General features: G+C 35.5%; 1 protein-coding gene across 5 annotated transcripts in view; it reads right to left on the reverse strand.

Moving 5' to 3' along the window:
• Rapgef6 (Rap guanine nucleotide exchange factor 6) overlaps nt 1-23824 on the reverse strand; it is a 183335-nt gene that overhangs the window by 115060 nt on the left and 44451 nt on the right. For all 5 annotated transcript variants that reach the window (XM_052195332.1, XM_052195333.1, XM_052195331.1 and 2 more), the window contains 2 exons: nt 18443-18512; nt 11585-11728 (listed from right to left, as the gene is read on the reverse strand). In XM_052195332.1, the coding sequence (XP_052051292.1) occupies nt 11585-11728; nt 18443-18512 (214 nt within the window). The remainder of the gene's footprint in view (nt 1-11584; nt 11729-18442; nt 18513-23824) is intronic.

Below are 23824 nucleotides of genomic sequence, written 5' to 3' on the forward strand. Positions count from 1 at the left end.
GATAAACTACCACCCATAAATAAATAAATAAATAAATAAATAAATAAATAAATAAATAAATAAAAGATAAAATTAAATTAAAACAAGGATATTGTTAGAGCTCCATCTAAAACTTAAAAAAGCAAAATGAATGGACCAGATGGTGGTAGGAAGAAGAACAAGCCTACCAAAAGGAGAACCAGTTCTGAACAGATTCTAAAATCAAATACAAAAATGACTAAGTACATTTGTCTTGATAAAGAGATTATATAATACTTCTCATCTTAAGAAATATTCCAAATCTAGATGAAAACAGTTTGTGCAGTGGGCTTGTGTGATGCTGTAACAGTCCTATGAGGAAAATTAAGGCAGGAGCAAGAGGATAGTGAGTTAAAAAATAACCCAAATCATATATTGCAAGACCTCTCACAACAAAAGAGTAGTGAACACTTAGAGAAATGACACAGGAAAACTGAAACACACATTTTAAATAACTGATGGGAAAAAGCCTACAGGTAGCAAGAATTAGGCACCAGGTATACTTATATCCCAAGTACCCCGGCAGAAGCCCAGTGAACAGGCAGGTAAGGAGTCAGCACCACGGCTTTAATGGCAAAGCAACCAAAGCACAATGTGACTACTAAAGGAGGAAGGACTGTAGGCAGCCAGCTTATCTAGAGATGCTGGACTCTCTCTACATGGCTTAATTACAGATTCTACTCTCTAATTTTTTTTTAACCAAACAGCTTTGTGCTATTTCTAAATACTAAATACATCTTCCTCAAAGGTCCATGATCAGAGAAGATTTTACAATGTCCAAAATAGCTATAAAGTATGAAAATGTTTTAATTATTCCTACAGCAACAAGATTACTTAAAATCTTAAAACAACAATGTACACAGGTATTAGAGTTTCTGAAGAAAGAGGAACAAGTTACTTTTTCTCTTAGACCAAGGGAAAGAATATAACAAATATAAAGAATATAACAAAGAATGGAGAGTGTGTGTGTGGGGGCATCCTTGGTTTTGTTTTGTTTTAAATATGTTAAATGTAGCATTTAATATATAATCTAGTCACCTCTCCTGGGTATTAACTTAAGGAAGCTGAAAATAAATGTCTCAAAATGATGTATACTCAAACATTCATAACTGTGCTACACTGAAACAAATACTTAACCAACTGGTAGAAAAATGAAACAAACTATACCATACTGAAACAATGGAGTACTGCTCAGCAAAGAAGTGAAGCTAAGCACTACATTCTTTTTACATTATATTCACACTGAGGTTATGCCTTCCATTGGGAGGAATGAATATGATCACAGCACAGTTATACATTAAAACTATTTTTTTATAGTTAATAGTGAAACATTCCAAATGAGTAAGCCATCTTTTTCAGTCATTCTGTCTTTCAGTGGGTGAACCTATGTACACACACATGAAGAGTACTGAGGATTAAATTCAGGGCCTTAGTGCATGCTAGGAAAGCACTTTTGCAAATCTTTAGCACACTAGTAAGAAAGATTTGATGGTTGTAAACTGAAGAAGAGACTAGCAAAGATGCAGGTGGATGGATCTCTGTAAGTTTGAGACCAGCCTATTATATACACAACAAAGTTCCAGACCAGCTAGAGCTACTCAGTAAACATAAATATCAAATAAAAGCATTTCTCATTTTGGTCTATGAATTTCACATGAAGAACTTCAGATGGCTGAGAAGCACCTTAAGAAATGTTCAACATCATTAATCATTACGGAAATGCAAATCAAAACAACCCTGAAATTTCACCTCACACCAGTTAAAAGGGCTAAGATTAAAAACTCAGGAGACAGCGGGTGTTGGCCAGGATGTGGAGAAAGAGGAACACTCCTCCACTGCTGGTGGGATTGCAAGCTGGTACAACCACTCTGGAAATCAGTCTGGCAGTTCCTCAGAAAACTGGGCAGTACACTTCAGGAGGACCCTGAAATACCACTCCTGGGGTATTGCATCCCAGAGGATTCCTGGGCATGCAATAAGGACACATGCTCCACTATCTTCATAGCAGCCTTATATATAATATCCAGAAGCTGGAAAGAACCCAGATGTCCCTCAATGGAGGAATGGATACAAAAAAATGTGGTATATTTACACAATGGAATACTACTCAGCAATTTAAAACAATGAATTCATGAAATTCTTAGGCAAATGGTTGGAACTGGAAAATATCATCCTAAGTAAGGTAACCCAATCACAAAAGAACACACATGGAATGCAGTCACTGATAAGTGGATATTAGCTCAGAAGCTCTGAATACCAAAGACACAATTCACATATCAAATGACTCACAAGAAGAAGGAAGAAGGCCCTAGTCCTGAAAAGGCTTGATACAGCAATGTAGGGGATTATCAGAACAGAGAGGTGGAAGGGGGTGATTGGGGAATTGGCTGAGGGAAAAGGGCTTAAGGGACTTATGAGGAGGAGGGAACCAGAGAAAAGGGGAAATCATTTGAAATGTAAATAAAGAATGTATGGGGGGGGGAAGACAAAGAAAATAAAGGACTTTATAGTAGTTATAACACCACTCCTCTGTAAATGCTTTTACAGAAACTAGACCCTCATTTTTCTTTTTTGAAAAACTTGCAGTCTTATAAATTTATTCAAATGAGTTCTTTCAAAGAAGCATCCAAACTTTAATTAAATTTTGGTAATTTTTTGTACAGGAACATATTGTAAGTTGAACATACTTCTCTTCCGTTCATTCTCCCTAAAGCCCCTTTTCTTACCCTTCGCCATTCAATGTCTTTGTTCCCCTAGGCAATTTCACTTCTATTTTAATCATATATACATACACAGTGCATATATCTATATATCCACACATATAATTTTATGTATACATATATAAAATCTAACAATCACAACAGAAAACACGTTTGTCTGTGGCTGGCTTAATTCACTTAATATGATTCTCCAGTTGTACCAATTTTCTGCTAACAATATAACTTTATTCTCATGTGTGCATGTGTGTGTGTGTATTTGTGTGCGTGAATACATGTGTATGTGGTATATGTCGTGTATATGTTGTAGTTAAAAGATACTGTTCTTAGGTACTGTCCATCTTTTTGAACAAACTTTAACTGGCCCAGAACTTGTTAAGTAGGGTAGACTGGCTGGCCAGGAAGCCTTGGAGACCAGGATTTGCCTGTCTCACTGCTGGGGTTACAAGTTTCCATTACTTCTATTACTAACAATTTAAAATGTGGCTTCTAACAACGGAACTCAGGCTACCATGCTTGCAAGGGAAACACTGTATCATGGAGCCATCTGCCTAGCTCTCATTCCACTGTGCACATACACCACACTTCCCTTACCCGTTTCTCTGCTGTTAAATACTAAGTGGTTTCGTACCTATTTTTACTAGTTCTGCAATAAGCACTAGTGTGCAACTGCCTCACTTCTGTGATATGCTGACTTGGAGTTCTTCAGGTCGATACCCAGGAGCAATACAGCTGGCTCAAACAGCAGACCTACTTTGAGTTTTAAATATCTGTCATATCGATTTCTTTAAAAGTTGGATTAGCTCACATTCTTATGAAGACTGTCAATATAGCATTTTCTAAATAGCATGATATCCTTTCTAAGAAAAAAATTATTAATTCAAGATATTCATACACATAAGTATTATGGTAAAAATCCTTCACTAACTAATCTAGTCTTACTGCTAAATCATCAGGTTTGTCTCAGTTGATCAATTAAGTTCTCATGATTTACCAAATTCTTGACAGTACCTAGTGGGAAAACTACCTAACTCAAGCAGCCATATATATATGCAAAATGCCACTTAAAGAGTTATCACCCAACAAAATCCTAAGCACTAGGATTAAACTTCTTGGTTTAATCTATTCAGGAAACCAAAATGTCTAAAGTAATATGGCTTTCTTCAGCACACAGGAAGACTAAAAGCAAATGACTCATCTATGTAAACCATAGCTAGACCTCAAGAGGAAATACAGATTTTCTATGCCTTAATTCATGACGCCAAACCCAAACAAAAATCTGGAGAAAGAACATTAAAGTTGAAACTAAAATATACAAGCAACACACATACATCTAGGAGCCCCCGCCCCATGCACATATAGACATTATAAGTACTCTTTAACTCATCACACAAAAGCCAAATGGTATAAAACAGCCTTTTATTTGACAATGCTAAATCTTGTAATTTTTTCCAGTGATTAATATACTGAGATACATATCTACAATATTTCATAGAAAATCATTTTAAAAAACAAAAACCTAGGAATAAGTTAATGACCAAATATTAGAAGCTCAATGAACAAATAATGACATATTCTTATAATGAGTATTAAATGTACTAGGCATGGTGGTTATGTGTTTATAGTTCTAGCTACTAGGAAGGCCGAGCTGGGGACATCTCTTGAGCCCAGCAGCTTGGGACAAATCTAGGCAACATGATGAGAAACTATCTAAAACAAAACAAAACAAAACAAAACAAAAAAAAAAAAAACAAAACAGAACAAAACAAAACAATGTTATAAAAAAGTTTAAAATTTTATTTTTTAAAGATATACTTTTATATGTGTTTGTGTGTTTTGCCAGCGTGGATGTCTGTGAACCATATATATGCCTGGGTATCACCTGTGTGCTTGGTGCCCAGGGAGACCAGAAGAGGACCCCTTGAACTGGAATTATAGATGGTTTTGAGTCTGGGAATCCAAGTTTGGTTGTCTGCAAAAGCAAACAGTGTTCATAAGCATTCAGCTAAAATCCATCTCCTAAAAATTTATATTTCACATGTTAGAACATAAGGACATCCAGCACAAGAAGGTCTACAGGATTCTAAACAGGGCTGATCAGAAAATATCTTCATCATTGCATTTTATAGTCAAATTGTCCATAGAGTAAGAAACAGAATTCTACAAACTGCAACAGAACAGTGCCATATCACACTGAAGGACATCTTAGTAGGACTACGCAGGCTTCTCAGCATATTTCCAATAGTGTAAGAGATTAGCTGCCAATTGAGAATGTTAGTCCCAGAGAAATTAAGGAGACGTCCAAGACAGGCAGAAGACAAGCCACATTACAAGACAAGCCTCAGAAAAAGTACTTAGGGAAACCCTCCAGTAGTGAAAGACAGATCATTACCACTAGGAAAAACACACAGTGTAAAACTCAGAAGAAACAAAATGAAAAAGATAAAGCAATCCAACATCACCATTCAGTAAAACATACAGATCAATAATAGGAAAAGGAAAGGACAAAGGACTACCGAAATGATGATGGGAGTAGCATACTCAGATGCAGAGCGCCAGGTTAGCATGTACTTGGCCCTAGCTCCAAGATCGCCAGCCTCAAATAAACAATGAGAAGAAAATTAAGAAATGGTAAAAATATGCCTTCATCAATAGTAATCTTGTATATAAATAAATTCTCCAATTAATAGACACAATTGCTACATATTTTTTTTTAAAGGCCCAACGAGATGGGGTCTTTATCAGTAATGACACACAGAGAACTCAGTGATAGGCTAGACAAGACAGTCCATGCAAACAGAATCAAAAGCAGACAGATACAGAGACATTTGTACCTGAAAATAGACTAAGAACTTAGAAATTAATACAGCTGTAACGAGCTAAAGAGACTTAGCCAGCACCAGAGCACTGGAAATAAAAAGGAAAAACATCCCTTAAAACAAATGAAAACAGCAATATAACTATGATACAACAAAAATACTACTAAGAATTTCCTTCCAATCATTACCTACAGCAAAGAACAGAATAGCAAATAATGTAACAATTCACCTCAAAGACATAATAAGTAATATAGAACTAAAAACAAAATTAATGAAAACAAAAAGAAACAGCAAAAATTGGACATAATGCAAGAGGTCAATGAACTAAAGCAGTGGGGAGGGGATGAGAGTACGGGTCTGAGTGTGCGCATGGAGGGGAGGTACAGAACTTGTTTGAGGCAGCTAGATGCCTTGTTTATAGCTATATTTTCCAAGCTAAACAGTTAGTGAGTTTCTGGGAATTTTCCAGTCTCTAGCTACCATTTTACAACAGAAGTACTAAGATTAAAAGATACACCACTCACATGGGTTTACAAGGGGCTTCTAGGGAATTAAATTAAGGTCCTCACGCTTGTTCATTTGTTTGCTTTTTTTCTTCAAATATAAAATCAACAATTTTTTTCTAAAGTGGAGGAGAACAGAAAATTTAAACTACACATACACAGAGAGGGGGGAGGGAGGGAGGAAGAGACAGAGAGAAAGGGGGGGAGAGAGAGAGCGAGAGAGAGTGAGCAAGCGAGAGAGAGAGAGAGCGAGCACACCTTAAAAACTCAGTAAACAGGGATAACAGAGTACCTCAGTGGGCATAACTTTAGTTCAATATTGAAAATTCATTTATAAAATGGTTAGCAAACCAGGTTTGGTGGTGCACAACTTTAATTCCAGGACCACAATCTCTGTGACTTTGAGACCAGCCTGATATATACAGTAATACAGCAGCAAGTGCTCAGATTCCCAGCACTGGGAAGGTGGAGACGGGATAATCTCTAATTTTACTGATTAGCCAAGTTTGCCTACTTGGTGAGTTTCAAATCATTGAGAGATTCTGTCTCCAAAAAAGATAGTTAACAGTAGCTGAGGAACAGCATCTAAGTTTGTCCTCTGGTCTCCACATAGCTACCTTCAAACATATGCATACATGCACATACACATGGGTATGTCTGCACATTCACACACAAATAAGAAAGCTAACAAAATCCACCACATCAGAACAAAGTATAATATCCTAGTTCTTGCTCTTCCCTCTCTGTCCCTTCTCTCCCATTCCCTTCTTCCCTCCTCTCTGAGTACTCACGGCGGGCTTCTTCTCTTCTCCCTCTCTGCCGTTCTCTGTCTCTACTACCCCATCAACTCCCCTTCCCATGCCCTGAACCCTATTCTATACGATAAAATTAAACAAACAAAATGACAAGAAAACCCATCTTATAGTCTTCTCAATAAATCTGGTAAAAATTAACACTGCTTCATGATAAAAGCCTGATAAAGTATATCTAGAAAGATCATAGACTAAGTTAATAAAGGCTATATATAAGGGAGAAATGCACCAACATTATACTGAAAGGAGAAATGCTAAAAGTGTTTCTCTTAGGTATGGTGATGTTCACTTGTATTGCTTATTCAATATAGACTTTCTGGAAATTTTAGCCCAAGAAATTAAAAGGTAATAATAAAAGTATTACAAATAGAAAGGCAAACTACACCTGCTTACAGATACGATTCTCTACATAGAAAAGCCTTAAAAAAAATTAGTGATGTTTCAGAAGTAAATGTGATGGGCATACTTAAAAAAAAAAAAAAAAAAAAAAAAAGCCAAAGAAACCCCAGCAAAAGATTATAAGAACTGAAAAATAAAATTTGGTAAATTTGCAAAATTAAAAAGGTCATCACGCTGGATAGAGAGGTCACTTGATAAAGTGCTTGCCCTGTAAATATCAGAGCCTGAGTTTAGTCCCTAGCACTCATACTAAAAAAATTAAAGTAGCAGAAATGGTGTGGATGCTTATACCACAGATATGGGGAAGCAAAAAGAGGCCTTGGCCAGTCAGTGAGAAGAGATTCCAAAGACAATAAACAAATACAAGGTGGATCAATGGCACCAAAGGAATGAAACCTGAGGTGGTTCTATGGCTTTCCTGTACACATGCACACATTTTAAAAAAATTGGTAGTTAAAAAAAAAATCAGTACACAGATACAGGTCTCACTGAATAGTCCTGCTGGCAGGCCCAAAACTTGCTCTGTGGACAAGGCCTTAAACTCACAGAAACCCATCTGCCTCTGTCTTTTGAGTACTAGAATTAAGGGCCTGTGCCACAATGCCAGTACTCAGTACTGTTTTTAAATATATATATATATTTAAATATATATTTATATATATATATATATAAATGAAGCTACTGAAAAAGATATCATGAAAGCAATACAATATATAAAAGGTTAAATTAAACAAAGAATATTCCAACACCAACCATTAAAAAAGAAATACAAAAACAAGCCTAGGATTGAATTTAACAAGGGAAGCCACAGAACTCTAAAATGAAACTTTTCTATGTTCATATACTAAGAATTAATGTTGCTAAAGTTTGGGGGCTAGAGAGGTGGCTCAGTGGTTTGCGAATGTGTGCTGTTCTTATAGAGCCCCGCAGACAGTTCAGTCCCCAGGATTCACATGGGTAGCTCACAAACTTCTAGTAACTGTAGCTCCAGGGCATTCAACGCCACCTTCCAGCTTTAATGGGCACAGACCCACATACAAATAATGTTAATATCCACAGTATCCAAAGCAACTTACAGGTTCATGTAACCCCTTTTAAAACTGGATACTCTTAACAAGACAAGGGGGAACGCCCCCCCAAATTCTGATGGAAGCACAAACAACCTCAAATAGATAAAAAGAATATAGAACAAAAACTGTAGGCATCCTAGTACCAACTTCAAACACAGCACTAAGCAAGAGTAAACAGAAAATGCTGGTGCTAGCATAAGTACAGAAGAGATAATGACTCCCTGAAAAAAAAATCCACACATCTATAGTAAATAGATTCCCAACAAAATGCTAAAACTACCAGAGAAGTAATAGCCCTTTAATAAACATTGCCAGAAAATGGATATGCATATGCATCTCTTACCTTGCACAAAAGATTAAAGACCTCCAAAATTACTAAAAAAAAAAAACAATTAAAAAAACACAGAGGATACACTTCAATGCTGAATATAGGTAGTATTTGAATATAAGCCTAAAGCACTAACAATAGGAAGAGAAATGACAAATACTACTAAAAGCTTCTATACAACAAAGAAAAACAAAAAGTGAAGAGAATATCAAAAATTTCACATAACAAAAGATTAACATCTATACTTAAGAAACTCAGAAACAATATGAAAAGCTCCACATAATCCAATAGAGGGAGAAATGGACAAATAATCACTTCTCAAAAGGCAGCAATATAATGATCAATAAATATAATCTCAAGACATCTAGCATAATTGCTCAGTAAATCAAAAGTGTAATAAGATATCATCATAGCCACAACTGTAAAATACAGACAAACCAAACCCACAAAATGCTGACAAGGATGTATAGGAAAAAGACACTCTCACCTTCTATAGATGAGTTGTAATTAGAAGAACCATTATGGAAGACAGTATGAAAACACCTCAAAAAGTTGAGCTTAGTTGGGTGTTTCTGCCCCCTCCTTCCTCCCTCCCTTTCCCCTCCCCCCTCTCTCTGTCTCTGTCTCTCTCCCTCCCTTCCCCCTCCTCCTCCTTCTCTTCTCTCTCTCTCCCTTTCTTTCTCCCTCTCCCCCTACCCCTCCTCTCTCACATGTGTATCACAAATTCAAAGCCAGCCCTGGCAATATAGTAACAGCCTGTCTAAAACAAAAGAAAATGAAACATGCTAAAAACAGATCTGTGTGAGGGAGAAATTCCAATCCTTGGTCTACACGAGTTGATGCATGAACCACATTTAGTGGGGCATCCACCAATGAATGAATAAAAACAAAATATTGTATATGTTCAAAATGCATTTATTACCCAGCCATAAAGATGAATCCTGTCAATTGAAGCAAAAAGGAAGGAAATGAATTACCTTAAGTGGACAATCAGATACTGAAAGATAAACAATGCATTCTCTCATGGAGAAGCCAAGAAAAAGCCAATTTGGGGTAGCGATGATGGTTCAGTAGGTAGAGAACACATAGGTTCCAAGTGAGATTCCCCACCACTATAAAGGTAATAATGGTACAGGTACACACACACACACACACACACACACACACACACACACACACACACACGGATCTCAGTGTTTCATTGGCTAGTCAATCTAACCAAAATGGTGAGTTTAGGTTTACTACAAGACTTTCTCAAAAGTTAAGGTATAGAACAACAGAAGGAAATTGGATTCTAGCTTCTATAAGGCACACACACCACAGGTGAATGTACCCTCACATACCCATGCAGAAACAAGAACAGTTAATCCTAACAAAAGGTAACCAACAAATCTAAAAAGGTGAGTCCCAATGGAGATATATAAAAGGTTGGATTTGATCAGTGTATACTGTATGCAAGAGATGTCAGGACACTGAATACCATTAATATAGTCTGTAAAAAGTACACATGAACAAATATTGTGAGATCCAAATTAATTAATTATGGCATATTGTTATACTGGAACATTATTCACTCATTCAAAATGTAAAAGAAAATCTAACAGCATTCAAAGATTTTAAACTATATATAAGTTTTAAAAAATCTCAACAGATGTTTAAATCTGTTGTAAATTGTAAATATAAGGTAAAAAAGACAGTTTAAATCGTAACAGGAAAATCTCTCTCACACACACAGACACAGACACAGACACACAGACACAGACACACACACACACACACACACACATATACACACACAGAGAGAGAGAGAGAGAGAGATACTTTGATGAAGGGCATTCAAGACAGGATTTTCTCTGTGTACACCTGACTGTTCTTAAACTCAGAGATCTGCCTGCCTTTGTCTCCCAAGTGCTGGGATTAAAGGCGTGAGCCACTACTGCCCAGCAATAAACTGTATATTTAAAAAGAAATTGTTTCTTTGTATGACTCTAGTATTGGTTGCAAATTTTGGAATCAGTATGTTTATTTTCAGAACATATTCAATTAATGAAATTAGGCAAATGTGACACAATCTTTAAAGCTGACCCATATCCTAGTCTTATTCCAGCAAACCAATTCCCTGACTATCCTTCTTTACCCTGCCATACAATGAGAGTATTTCTTTCATGAAAACCAAAGCAACAGACTCTTGTCAGTTTTTCTGCCACCAACTCTACTATCTCTTTAATACTGCCATTTACAGGACAGCTATAGGGCAATTTAACAGTTCTGAAACTGCAGTGCTAACTCCTTGGAAGAAGACATAATTATGGATTTTCGTCTTTAAAATGCCCATGGACTTATTCTTCTTCAAATGATTTCTCAATTTAACCATTTCTCAGTCTAAAAAGATGCTATCTGCAATAACAGAGTTAAAAAAAAAAAAGACTTGTAAAGCAACAGCTTCCTTTCTCTGGCTTTAAAAAGCTCAATGTTTCATTTGCTTCTTTTAAAGTTACTTTAACACATATTTTTACACTAGTGCCTGTTCTCATATGTGACTAACAGTCTTGCAGGCCAAGGAAGAACTGCCCTGATTTTCTTTCTTTTGTTATGTCTTTCCATTAGTCTACTACCTGAGTTCTCAGATTCAATCTACATCCTATTCAGTCACTAAAAAGGCAAAAAAAATTCATAAATGTATGTAAAAAGCTAGAACAAAACTTACTTTAGTTAATTACTCTAAGTAAAACTGAAGCTAAAGCAAAATTCCCACAGATCAAAAGATTTCTAGTCAATCCAACAGTCAAGTAGAAGTATTTTTAAAAACTGTTTTTTTTTTGCTATAACTTCAACATGTAGAGACCAAAACTCATGAAAATTAAAGATATTTTATGTGAAATATCAAGGATCCATAAAAACATCTGAAACATACTCACCGAAAGGTAGTTACTAACATCCACCCCATCTGTTATGGTTTGGCGCTCTCCTTTATAGTTAATTTTCCGAAACCTTCGTCGAGACTGTCTAGCAGGAATTTCTCTTTGTAAAATACTATCTTCATTATCTTTGGAATTCTCTACCTGAAATACATGTTCACATTCCTGATTAAATATCCAGTTTTTCCATGTTAGCGACAGTCTATGAAGTCTTAAAAGGCTCATAAGGAAGCTTCATTTATTTCTGCCAAGAAAGTGCCTGAAGAAACAGTCTGTACAAGGCAATGTTCTGAGTTGAAAAAGATTAAAGACATGTTTTTATAAAGAACTAGAGACCACAGTTTCCTTCCAGGAAACTGTCTGTCTTGAGGACATAAACATATATCTGTCTAAATAAAGTCTCTTATCAGAAAAGAAGGCTGTCAACTACACCTACACGTTCAATAATTATAACTTGGATGTTAGTCTAATTACAAACTGCCTTATTATGCATCTACTTTACTTAACAAACAATCATGGCTATCATTTTAGTGAACTACTGAAAAGCAAAACAAAATTACTCTATTATTTGATAGAAACTCTTTGATGTCCACCTTAATGAATAACAACATCAGTAAGGATGGTAACTTTTAAAAACAACAGAGAAGCTGTTATAGAGACCAAAGAAAATAGACATTCATTCATACATACATACATACATATATACACACACATATATAGATACACACACACACACACACACACACATACACATATTTCACTCTGCAACACTATCTCCAGTTACTATCTCTAGGTAAAAAACAAAATGAAACCTCTAAGGACTAGTATCTTTCCAGCTCACAAGAGTGAAGCCTACTGGAGAGATGGCTCAGTGGTTAAAAGCACCGACTGCTCTTCCGAAGGTCCTGAGTTCAATTCCCAGCAACCACATGGTGGCTCACAACCATCTGTCAAGAGACCTGATTGAAGAAAGTGATGTGCTCACATGTATAAGATAAATATATCTTAAAAAAAAAAAGGGGAGGCGTATTTGCAAAACCTGTAATGTTGACATAAGACTGCTATCTAATCACAGAGTATATAACTACTATAAAAACAGTATTTTTAAAAGATCTATTTTTCACTTATATGTGTATATGCCTGTGTGAGTCAATACTACACATGTGTTGGTACCTAAGGAGGCCAGAAGAGGGTTCCCTGGAGCTGTCAGCAGCTCTATGTGGGTGCTGGGAACCAAACCTGAGTCCTCTCCAAGAACATTCTCTTCAGCTCTCCAAATTTAAATCTTTGTTCAAACACATACTGTTAAGTTCTAAATTAAATTATACTTTATAACTAACCTTATAGTCAAGAAATTGTTTCTGTTTTTCTCTACAACTACTTTTCCTACTAATGCCACATTTCTCTGCTATCACAAAATATGCTTTAGGCACGGAACTAAGTAGTCAATAATCAATTTCCAGCTCCCATGCTCATCTTCCAAAGATCAGATCCATTTCTCAGGAGGTCAATACTGTTTGCACAAGCCCCACTCCTGACACCCTTTCTGTCAACACCATCAGCACCATCCCTTATTTGAGTTTTAATCACTTCAGTCCTACATCAATAGTGATCCTGCTGCTTTAGACAAGTTCTCCAATCTCATTCTGTAGTCAGATAAGCTACCCAGATAAATCATCCTGTCAGGTCTCCTAATGTGACAATGGACAGCCAATGCTTACCATATTTACTGAAATTTTAAACATTCATTTTATGTGCATAAGTTTTTCATGTATATATATCTATGCACTACACATATGTCTGGTGTCTGCAGAGGCCAGAAGGCAGCACTGGACCCCTGGAACTGGAGTTACAGACTGTAACCAGATGGGTGTTGAAAACTGAAAGAGCAGCCAGTACTGTTAACCAGAATCATCATCCTACCCTTGATAAAATTAAACGGTTACATCTGATATTCAAAGCCATATATATCTCTATCTCCCTTAAACTGTTTTTTCTCAAGACAGATTCTTGCTCTGTATCTGTGCCTGACCTTGAACTTGCAATATTCCCTGAATATTCACACAATTATACTTATTTATAGAACATATTATATATGAACTTGCAGTATTTCATTTTATTTGCTTCACATGATTCTATGACACACTTGAAGCCTCACTGTTATAGGTGTATTTCTTATATTTATTTCTCTGAAATGAATGCTCTTTTTCTTTAGATTTGTTTATTTTATTCTTGGTGTACGGGAGTTTGTCTGCATGTATGTATGTTTAACGTGTAGGCCTGGTGGCTGCACCTGTGGACATCAGACACAAGCATCAGAACTGGAATTATAGGAGTTAAGAGCTACCATGTGGGTGCTAGGAATCGAACCTGGGTCCTCTGTAAGAGGCACAAGTGTTCTTAACTGTTGAGTTATCTCTCCAGCCCTGAAATGTGTATTCTTTGTTCTTTGGTTTAAAAGGTTCTCTTGGTACTCAGAAGGACTGTAGTTTTGTTCTAGTTACCACTGTAGTTAAATCACCTATGACATTTCCTGTTTTTTATTTATATAAAATTCACATATTAAAAAAAATCTATTCATAGTTCAGTGGCTTTCTGTATAGTCAGGAAATTGTTTAACAGTCATCACTTTCTAGTTCTAGCTCATTATTACCACCTTAAAGAAATTCAGCATATATCTGTATTTCATCCCTATGTTCTTTTCCATGAAAGGTAAGTACTAATCTCAATTTTTCCTATCAGATCAATTTCTCTTTTATAATAATATTTCACACACACAAAACACACATAGGTATACAGATACAGAAAAAAAAACCAAGACAGTCACAGACACACACAGGGAGATAGATTATCATTAAATAGCCCTCCCTCTTGTCATACTTGCTATGTATGTAGTAGACCTGCTGACCTTATGCTCAGAGTTCTGCTTGCCACTGTCTCCAGAGTGCTAGGATTAAAAGCATGTGCCACTACCTGGAATCCAATGGTACATACTTTATATAAATGAAGTCATATAATTGATGAATTTATGTATCTAGCTTTCCTTTTTTTTTTTTTTGCATTCAACACAATACTTTTTCTATCACCTTATTTATGCATATCCCACTGTCCCCTCACCCCCTCTGGCTTCTTTCACTTAACAATTTTCAAGGTTTAGTCATTTATGGCAGAATACAGAGCTCACTCTATGTAAGGCAGTACCACTATTCCATCTTATAGACACTGAATAAGGTTTATTCAGGTTATAGATATTTGTACTCTTTCTATTTCTGGGAAATTATGGATAATGTGCACATTTGTTTACAAGATGTTATATATGTTGGAGTGAAATTAATGGGTAATATGTTAACCAACTACCTAACCATTTTTCTAAACTGGCAGCAGCACCTCACACTCTAAGCAAAGACAAAATTTTACTAGATGCTTTCCAATGCTAATGACTACCTGCCAATAAAACCCTTTATTTTTAATTTTGGATGAAGTCTTCAAGTTAGACCATGGGTGCCTTTCATGTAGTTCTTCACTCTTAGAAAAAATTGTCTAATCCCAAGAATATATTGGGACATAGGCTGTTAAGTAGCTGTCCTTGTCTTCCTACCCAGAAGAAACAATATTTAAAAATTAAAAATAATAAAATATGCCGGGCAGTGGTGGTGCACGCCTGTAATCCCAGCACTCTGGGAGGCAGAGGCAGGCGGATTTCTGAGTTCGAGGCCAGCCTGATCTACAGAGTGAGTTCCAGGATAGCCAGGGCTATACAGAGAAACCCTGTCTTGAAAAAACAAAATCCAAAAAACCAAAAATAAATAAATAAATAAATAAATAAATAAATAAATAAATAAAAAAAATAAAAATCATGTACAGAATCTTTTAAAGCATAGTCTCTACCCAAAAATTCCTAACAGGGAAAAGAAATATTTATAACTATAAGGAATTGCTTTCTAGATAATAGATTCACAACCTCTTAAAAACAAGGTAAATTCTGTTTTTTCCTGCTTATGAGAGAGGATTTCACCGTGCCCCACTGTCCTTTAAAGTTCAGCATTTCTCCTGCTGAACTCAGTTTCTGGAGTGATGGAACTACAGGCATCTGCCACCATGGCATCAAAGTGATCTTTACCACCAACTAAGCTAACATATCCAATGAATAAAAAGGTGTCTGGCTGCAGGTAGTTCCAATCATCCCTGAAGTTACTAGAGAGCAATTATTTCAATGAATTCTCAACATTTTAAAGAATTCTGAAATTTTGGATTATTTTCTACTATAATTAATAAGGCATTCTAAACACAGATGATCAACAAAAAGTTAGAAAATTTAAAAAGTATATTTATATTTGATAACATATTTATTGATATTCTATACATACCAGTTTTTTCTGAATTATCTAAAAAGTAACTCAAGGGACATTGTTTCTCATGAAATTTATCAACATGCATTTTCTCATGCCTAGAACTTTATCTAATATTAGCAAAACACAGTTATCACAATCAAGAATCTGACAGTATCTTACCTGCATGCCATATTGCTAACATGATTTATAATTCTCCACTATCCAATAGTCAACAGAAAAACAATCAATTATGTTCATTAGAAGCTACATTTTTGTCTTTTAGAATGGTTCCATGACTGTTCTATTTCCTGTCATTGAGACCTCATCATTTTGTAGAAAGTTCTCTAATTTGTCTGGTAATTTGTGAGTTTGGTTTAAGTATGAATGCTGAGCAAGAATACATCCCAGACATGATCTTTCTTCTTCTCAGTTTTGCTGCAATAGGAGTAATATCCCACTAGTTTGTGTATATATAATGGCAGCAGCAATAACTACTATTCTGGTGAAAATTTGCCATATTTAACATCAGAAATTTAGTAATGTTTCCTTCACAAATAATTGCTAGGAACATACTCTGTGATATCTTAAGTATCCTGTTACCTAACTGAACATTAGCCTCCCTAATTTTGTCAATTGTAAGCCAAGTATTTCCTTACTATTTGTTAGTTGGCATTCTACCATCAAAGAGTGCTATTTCATCTTCCTTCTTCATTTATTCATATCATCAAGATTTTAACTACTTGTTTGATATATGAGGGTACCATCACCACCATAAATTTTTATTTGGATTCCCAAATGCCCTTAGGTTTAGCCAATGGGAGTGATTTTGATCTGGGCGATTTTGATTCTCTTAAATGCTTCCTTTACATTGTTGTCAGGTAATGAAAATATTTTGTTTCTTAAGGTAGGAAATAATGATAAAGAGGTATAAAGGGAAATTCATTGTTAAATATTTTTTAAAGTACATTTAATACATTACATGTGCACACTGAAATTCTAGGCAGTAATTTTCTTCATTAATATACATCTTTATATGTTAGTATTCTAGCTACTAATATATATTTCCTCACCCTAGTCCTCTTTCTTTCTTTTTCTCTTCCTTTTCTGTTTTTCTCTTTGAGACAAAGTCTTAAGTAACCCATGCCGCCTGTGACTCATTATCTGGTTTGAACTCATGTTCATCCTGCCACCTCCTGGCCAAGTGCTTGAATTAAAGCACAAATTAAGATGTCTGGCTTGTGATTAGTTGCACATTAAATTTACTAGTTTAAAAATTAACAATTCTTAAACACTTTTTATTAACATCTTACATTATTTAGTACACATGCACACACTCCACACCAAGGGTGAAGGTCAGGGAACAATTTCTGGAGAGCGGGCTGTCAGACTTGGTGGCAAGCACCGTTACCTGATGAACCATCCCACCAGTCTAATACTTATGATGATAAATTAATAGATACATGATAATGTAAGCTAACAAATTCTAACTCTTAGTAAATAAAAAGAACATGGTAAACTGTCAGAATAAACTCTGGGCTTTGAACAGGCTAAACGTATTTTACTGAGGGGATCTCAAGGAACTAAACACAACCAGTAGCCAGAGCTTAGCTTGGTTTTTAAAATTTTTCTGAAACAACATCATCACAAACAAACTGCCTTTACAGAAAGGCTGAACAGTTCCACACTGCAAGTAGCAAATTAAGATGAGACTGTACCATAAAATGACTTCCTGACTTTTCCTGATACACGTACATAAGCATACAGCTTACATGTGCAGTAAGTACTAAAGCACACTGTAAACCATTGCAGTTCTACCAATGCCCTCTTCAGATCTCTGTGGACACTGCACACATGTGGTTCACTTACACACACGTGGGAAAAACAATCATACATAAATATACATACATATAAATAACTTCTTTTAAAAGCCAAATTTTCAAAAGTTCTAACAACTATCTAGGCCTCTTATAGAAAAATGAAATATTCATTAAACACAACTCTAAATGAAATATCTCAAGTTATTAGAGAGTACAAAATATTAGAAACATACTATTTCTTACTTGGGCCTATTTCCTATGTGCCTTTATTTTCTCTAGCTCTTCCCCTCAGGCCATCTGAAGTTTACTAACTCCATCAATGGCAAAGGAAAAACAGTGGAAAAAAATCATGCTCCTTTAAAGAGTCCCACCCTTGTTGACACATAGGCAGAGACACACACACACTCCCCTCTCCTACACACACACACACACACACACACACACACACACACAGCCTGCTTTTTAATTTTCTGGTGGAACAGGGAAAGAAAGTTACCAAATTTGGAACACGATATTTCTGTTATCATGTTAGACATTATTTCAACCACCACAGAAATGTTAGAGATAAAATTAGATAAAGGTGTTACACAGTTCTGATGTTATTTAAGTATCACCATAGGTCATGGAAAGGAAACTTTCTTGGGTATTCAAAGTCTACCACATTTAGAGTTGAAACTGAAGCATATCAAAGAAGCAATTCAGTATCTTACCACAATCATTTCTGAAGGTTCTAATACAAGACAATCACATCCTCTTTTTCCTCCAAACTGCTTACCAAAACTACAAAAACAGAAAAACAATTTCTTTAGCAGAAGTTAAAACATATGTCAATATGGGAAAAATAAAAACTCCGAGACATTAACTGAGAAATTCTGATCCTCTAAGATTTTCTAGCAAAAACAAAATAAACGAGTTCCCCTTAATTGCTCAAATAGGACAAATCTCGCTTCAATTCTGTGCACAACTTTTTCAAAATTTCTTTACTTCGTCACCATAATTGTTTATGAAAGATATTTATCTAATCTTAAATTCTAAACACTTAAACAAGACTAAAAGAAAAACATTCAAGATGTGATATTATGTTTTATAAAAGTAAACTATTATATTAGATAGCAGATAAAGAAACAAAAAACATTTTAGTAAGTGAAGAAATGCAGATAGGCAATAAAATGATATTTAAAAAAAAATCGCCAGATTAACTATTTCTGGAAAAAATAAAAAAACAAAACAAAACAAACAAAAAAAACCTTAAGCGAGTCTATGCTAAGTACCCCATATGCTTTACCTGAGAAAAAGATTTCTAAACAAATCAAAACTAGAAAGAAATAAAGAAAAACTGAACTTTAGAAAGATCAATTTAAAGAAAAAAGTGAAAACAGAAAAAAAAAGTTTGTCAAAGTGGATCTGTGCCAAAGCTGAAAAACATTGATCCCACTCATTAGTCATAAACAGATAAGTTAATGAAATATCAATCCCTTTTATAATGTTTTGAAAATCATTATCTTAAAAGTTCTATTGGCTGCCAAGAGATCAACCATGTAGCATATATTTAAACTTGAGAACCATCTAAGACACTAGCACTGTGACACAGAAATATGTAACGGGCCTGAGAGTTGCTATACTGCTTCTGATAGTAAAAGGAACTGTTCTACTATATAATCTACCAATCTAAAACAAATTTGACTACTTTGAGCTTTATCTTTTAAACTTTGAATTGTTTGAGGGAAATAGCTATAGAAAATAAAGGCACATAAAAAATAGACCCAAGTAAGAAATGATTTATTTCTAATACTTATATCCTTTAATAATCTGAGATTGATCTTTCATTTAGGTTTGTATTTAATGAATATTTTTCCATACGAGGCCTAGATAAATGTGGCTTTTTACAGGAGTTATTTATATTTATATATGACTGTTTTTCCTGCATGTGTGTAAGTAAACCACATGTGTGCAGTGTTAGTGGTTAAAAGCACATTTTGTTCTTGCAGAAAACTTGGGTTTGATTATCAGTTCCCAAATGGTGGTTCACAACCTTCTATAACTATAGTACTAGGGGATTTAACATCCTCTTGTGGTTTCCACTGGCACCAAGCATATATATGTATATGTATGTATATATACATATACATGTAGACAAAATGCTTATACATATGAAATAAAAAATACATATAAAAGTAAAATACTGCCTCTACATTAAGTAAACTGGAAGGGAAAGGATACTAATGTTAAAAAAAGGCTACTCAGAATAAATTCTAAGTCATTTATAAGGAAAATTATATAATTTTAACAATGAACTGGAACCAGGGCTTAAATAAGGCAACAAGTAGCATATACTTTTTACAAGAAGGCTCAAAATTATAATTACATAATTTTATTACATATAAAAGTTATTATAAATAACTTTCAAGGGCTGGAGAAATGGCTCAGCGGTTAAGAGCACTGACTGTTAAGAGCACTGACTGCAGGAACAGCTGGACAGAAGGCTTCCCGCACCATTTGCACCAAGGATCTGGGAGACTTTACAGCCTTCTGCATAGCCCACCAGGAAGGGGTGATCTCCCAGCAGGCTTTCACTTTGGATTGCAGAGATGAGATCTCCACATTCTCTCTGGAGGGGACCCAGTTAGGAGTCAGTGGAGCAACTGAGATGGAAGTCTTCCGCCTGCCCCATTTGCACTGGGGAGCTGGGAAACTCCAGTCTTCTGTGCATAGCCCACCAGGAGAGAGGGATCTCCCAGAAGGGCTTTCACTTTTGAGCTCAGAGGAGTAAGGACACAGGCTTACAGGCCCACAGGAGGAACAAACTCTAGCCAGAGACAATACAACTAGCACCAGAGATAACCAGATGGCGAAAGACAAGCACAAGAACCCTACCAACAGAAACCAAGGCCACATGGCAACATCAGAACCCAGTTCTCTCACAACAGCAAGTCCTGGATACCCTCAACACACCGGAAAATCAAGAGTTGGATTTAAAATCGTATCTCATGATGCTGATAGAGGGCTTCAAGAAAGACTTAAGTAACTCCCTAAAAGAAATACAGAACATCGGTCAACAGGTAAAAACCCTTAAAGAGGAAACACAAAAATCCCTTAAAGAAATACAGGAAATCATGGGTCAACAGGCAGAAGTCCTTAAAGAAGAAACACAAAAATCCCTTAAAGAATTATAGGAAAACACTAACAATCAAGTGAAGGAACTGAACAAAACCATCCAGGATCTAAAAGTGGAAGTAGAAACAGTAAAGAAATCACAAAGTGAGACATCTCTGGCGATAGAAAACCTTGGAAAGAATTCAGGAGTCACAGATGCAAGCATCAACAACAGAAAACAAGAGATAGAAAGAACCTCAGGTGTTCAAGATACCATAGAAAACATTGACTCAACGGTCAGAGAAAATGCAAAATGCATAATGCTGCTAAGTCAAAACATCCAGGAACTCCAGGACACAATGAGAAGACCAAACTTAAGGATTATAGGTATAGATGAGAGCAAGGATTTACATCTTAAAGGCCCAGTAAATATCTTCAACAAAATTGTAGAAGAAAACTTCCCTAACCTAGAGGAAGAGATGCCCATGAACATACAAGAAGCCTTCAGAACTACAGACTTGACCAGAATAGAAACTCTTCCTGGCACATAATAATCAAAACATCAAATTCACCAAACAAAGAAAGAATATTAAAAGCAGTAAGGGAAAAAGGGCAAGTAACTTATAAAGGCAGACCTATCAGAATTACACCAGACTTCTCACCAGAGACGATGAAAGCTAAAAGATCCTGGACAGACATCATACAGACCCTAAGAGAACATAAATGCCAGCCCAGGCTACTATACCCAGCAAAACTCTCAATCATCATAGATGGAGAAACCAAGATATTCCATGATAAAACCAAATTTATACAATATCTGTCTACAAATCCAGCCCTACAAAGGATAATAGATGGAAAATGCGGAAACTACACCCTAGAAAAAGCAAGAAAGGATTGGGTTTCCAACAACCCAAAAGAAGATACCCACACATACAGCTCTGTCTTTAAAAAAAAAAAAAAAAAAGGCACTGATTACTCTTCCACAGGTCCTGAGTTCAATTCCCAGCAACTGCATGGTGGCTCACAACCATCAGTAATGGGATCAGATGCCCTCTTCTGGTGTGTGTCTAAAGACAGCTACAGTGAACTCATATAAATAAAAATGATATTAAAACAAACAAAAAATAATAATTTACAATAAAAATCCTAAACAACACTCAATAAAATTGAACAGCAGGGCATTGTGGCACACACTTTTAATCCCAGCAATCAAGAGGGCAGAGGCAGGTGGATCTAGTTCAAGGTCAGCCAGATCCATACAGTAAGAACCCCCATCCAAATCTAATGAAATTACCTTTTGAACATTAAAAAAAGATCACTTTATTTCTATGCTGAAGAATTTTGTATATTTTTCCAAAATGGAGCCTTATATTACCAAATACATAAAATCTAAAGGAGTTTCATGCAACACAGAACAAGAGCTGTATACACTTTTTTGGATGAAAATACAAAAACGAAAGAAAATCATAAAAATATATATGTAACAAATTTCAAGATAATGGAAGGTAGGCAGATCAAAGGTAGCATTTTTCCAAGAAAGAAAGCAGAAGCAAGTTGACCCTGAAAAATGCTTAGCTTACTATCCTTCCTACATGTAACCTTGACAACACCTCCCAAGAAGCAGTTATTGAACTGGACGATATCAACTTGATTTTAAGAGAGAAAAGTATTTCAAAATTTTTAAATTTGTAAAACTGGAGTACCAGAGAGGAGATAGAGAGGCAGAGAAGAGGGAGAGAAGAAGGGAGGTAGAGAGGGCACACACGTTATGCACTTTGGAGGTCTCTGGAAAGGTCCTCAAGTCTATTCTGTACTGTGATTCATAGCATATCTAGTGGGTATGTGAGAAAAAAGAGCCAATGAACAAGCACATAAGACATGGACATTAAATATTGTCCACAGAAATACATCTTTTTAACAATGATACTACAGTTCTGAAGAAGTGCTAGATTTGATCTCACAAACTTAAAAGGCTCAAAATAATCAAATCTGTTATAGATCACTAGACTATATAGTAAAACAATTCTTATTACTATCTTAAGCAATATAACAAAAACTAGAATCCATTTATATTAAGATGTGCAACATTTGATATCCAATTAATAAAAAAAAAAACATTTCCTCCAAAATGTACAGATTCAGTGGAGTTATAAGTAATTTAAAAATCCCAAAAAAGTTGATTTAAAGTCTGACATAATAATCCAAAGACTTATACAGAAATTTCAAGAATCTACTATATTGAAACAAAGGTAGAAAACAAGTCATTAAACTGCATGACACAATGGTGTTCCAGATGATGAAGTATGGCACCAACTCACAGGCCAGCAACTCACAGCCAACAAAAGGCCAGAAAGGCCCACACATACATACTTAAATTGTTTATGTGACAAAAGTAAAACCATATTTAGTGGGGGAGGGACATAATCCCCTCCTTTTTAAATTTTTTAAATGATTAACTAATTAATCCAGAACAGCAGGCAATAGGCTCAAGCAAAAGAGGCTTGACTCTCTGTCTGAAACCTGAGTTTGATTCCCAGGATCTACGAAGTGAAAGAACTCCTCCAAGTTGTCCTCACATCTCCACATGTGAGCTGTGGCACATGAACACATACAAATAAATAAACAAATAAAAATTACGAAACCAAGGGGAGAGTCAGTAAAGCACCAGGAGCAAAAATTAATTGGAAATGGTCAGAAATAAGTGAAAAAAAAATAGACCACAAAATAAAATTTTTTATACATGCTTTTTATTAGGGTTAGGAATTTGCTATCTGTATGTCTATAAATTTCACTTTGTTTTGTATTCTATCAATAGTTTTCTTTGCTAAATCATCAGGCAGTTTTATATATCATTTTATTATAGTATGTTTTATTAATTGATTTTGGATGCACAACCAATCCTGTATTTGGAAAATTCTAATGCTGATAAACAGTATTTTAAATACATTCCTAGATTCAGTTTACTATTATTTTGCTAGTAGTTTCTGCATATCTCCCTT

The sequence above is a fragment of the Apodemus sylvaticus genome, chromosome 10, assembly GCF_947179515.1.
Source record: "Apodemus sylvaticus chromosome 10, mApoSyl1.1, whole genome shotgun sequence".
Taxonomy (NCBI): Eukaryota; Metazoa; Chordata; class Mammalia; order Rodentia; family Muridae; genus Apodemus; species Apodemus sylvaticus.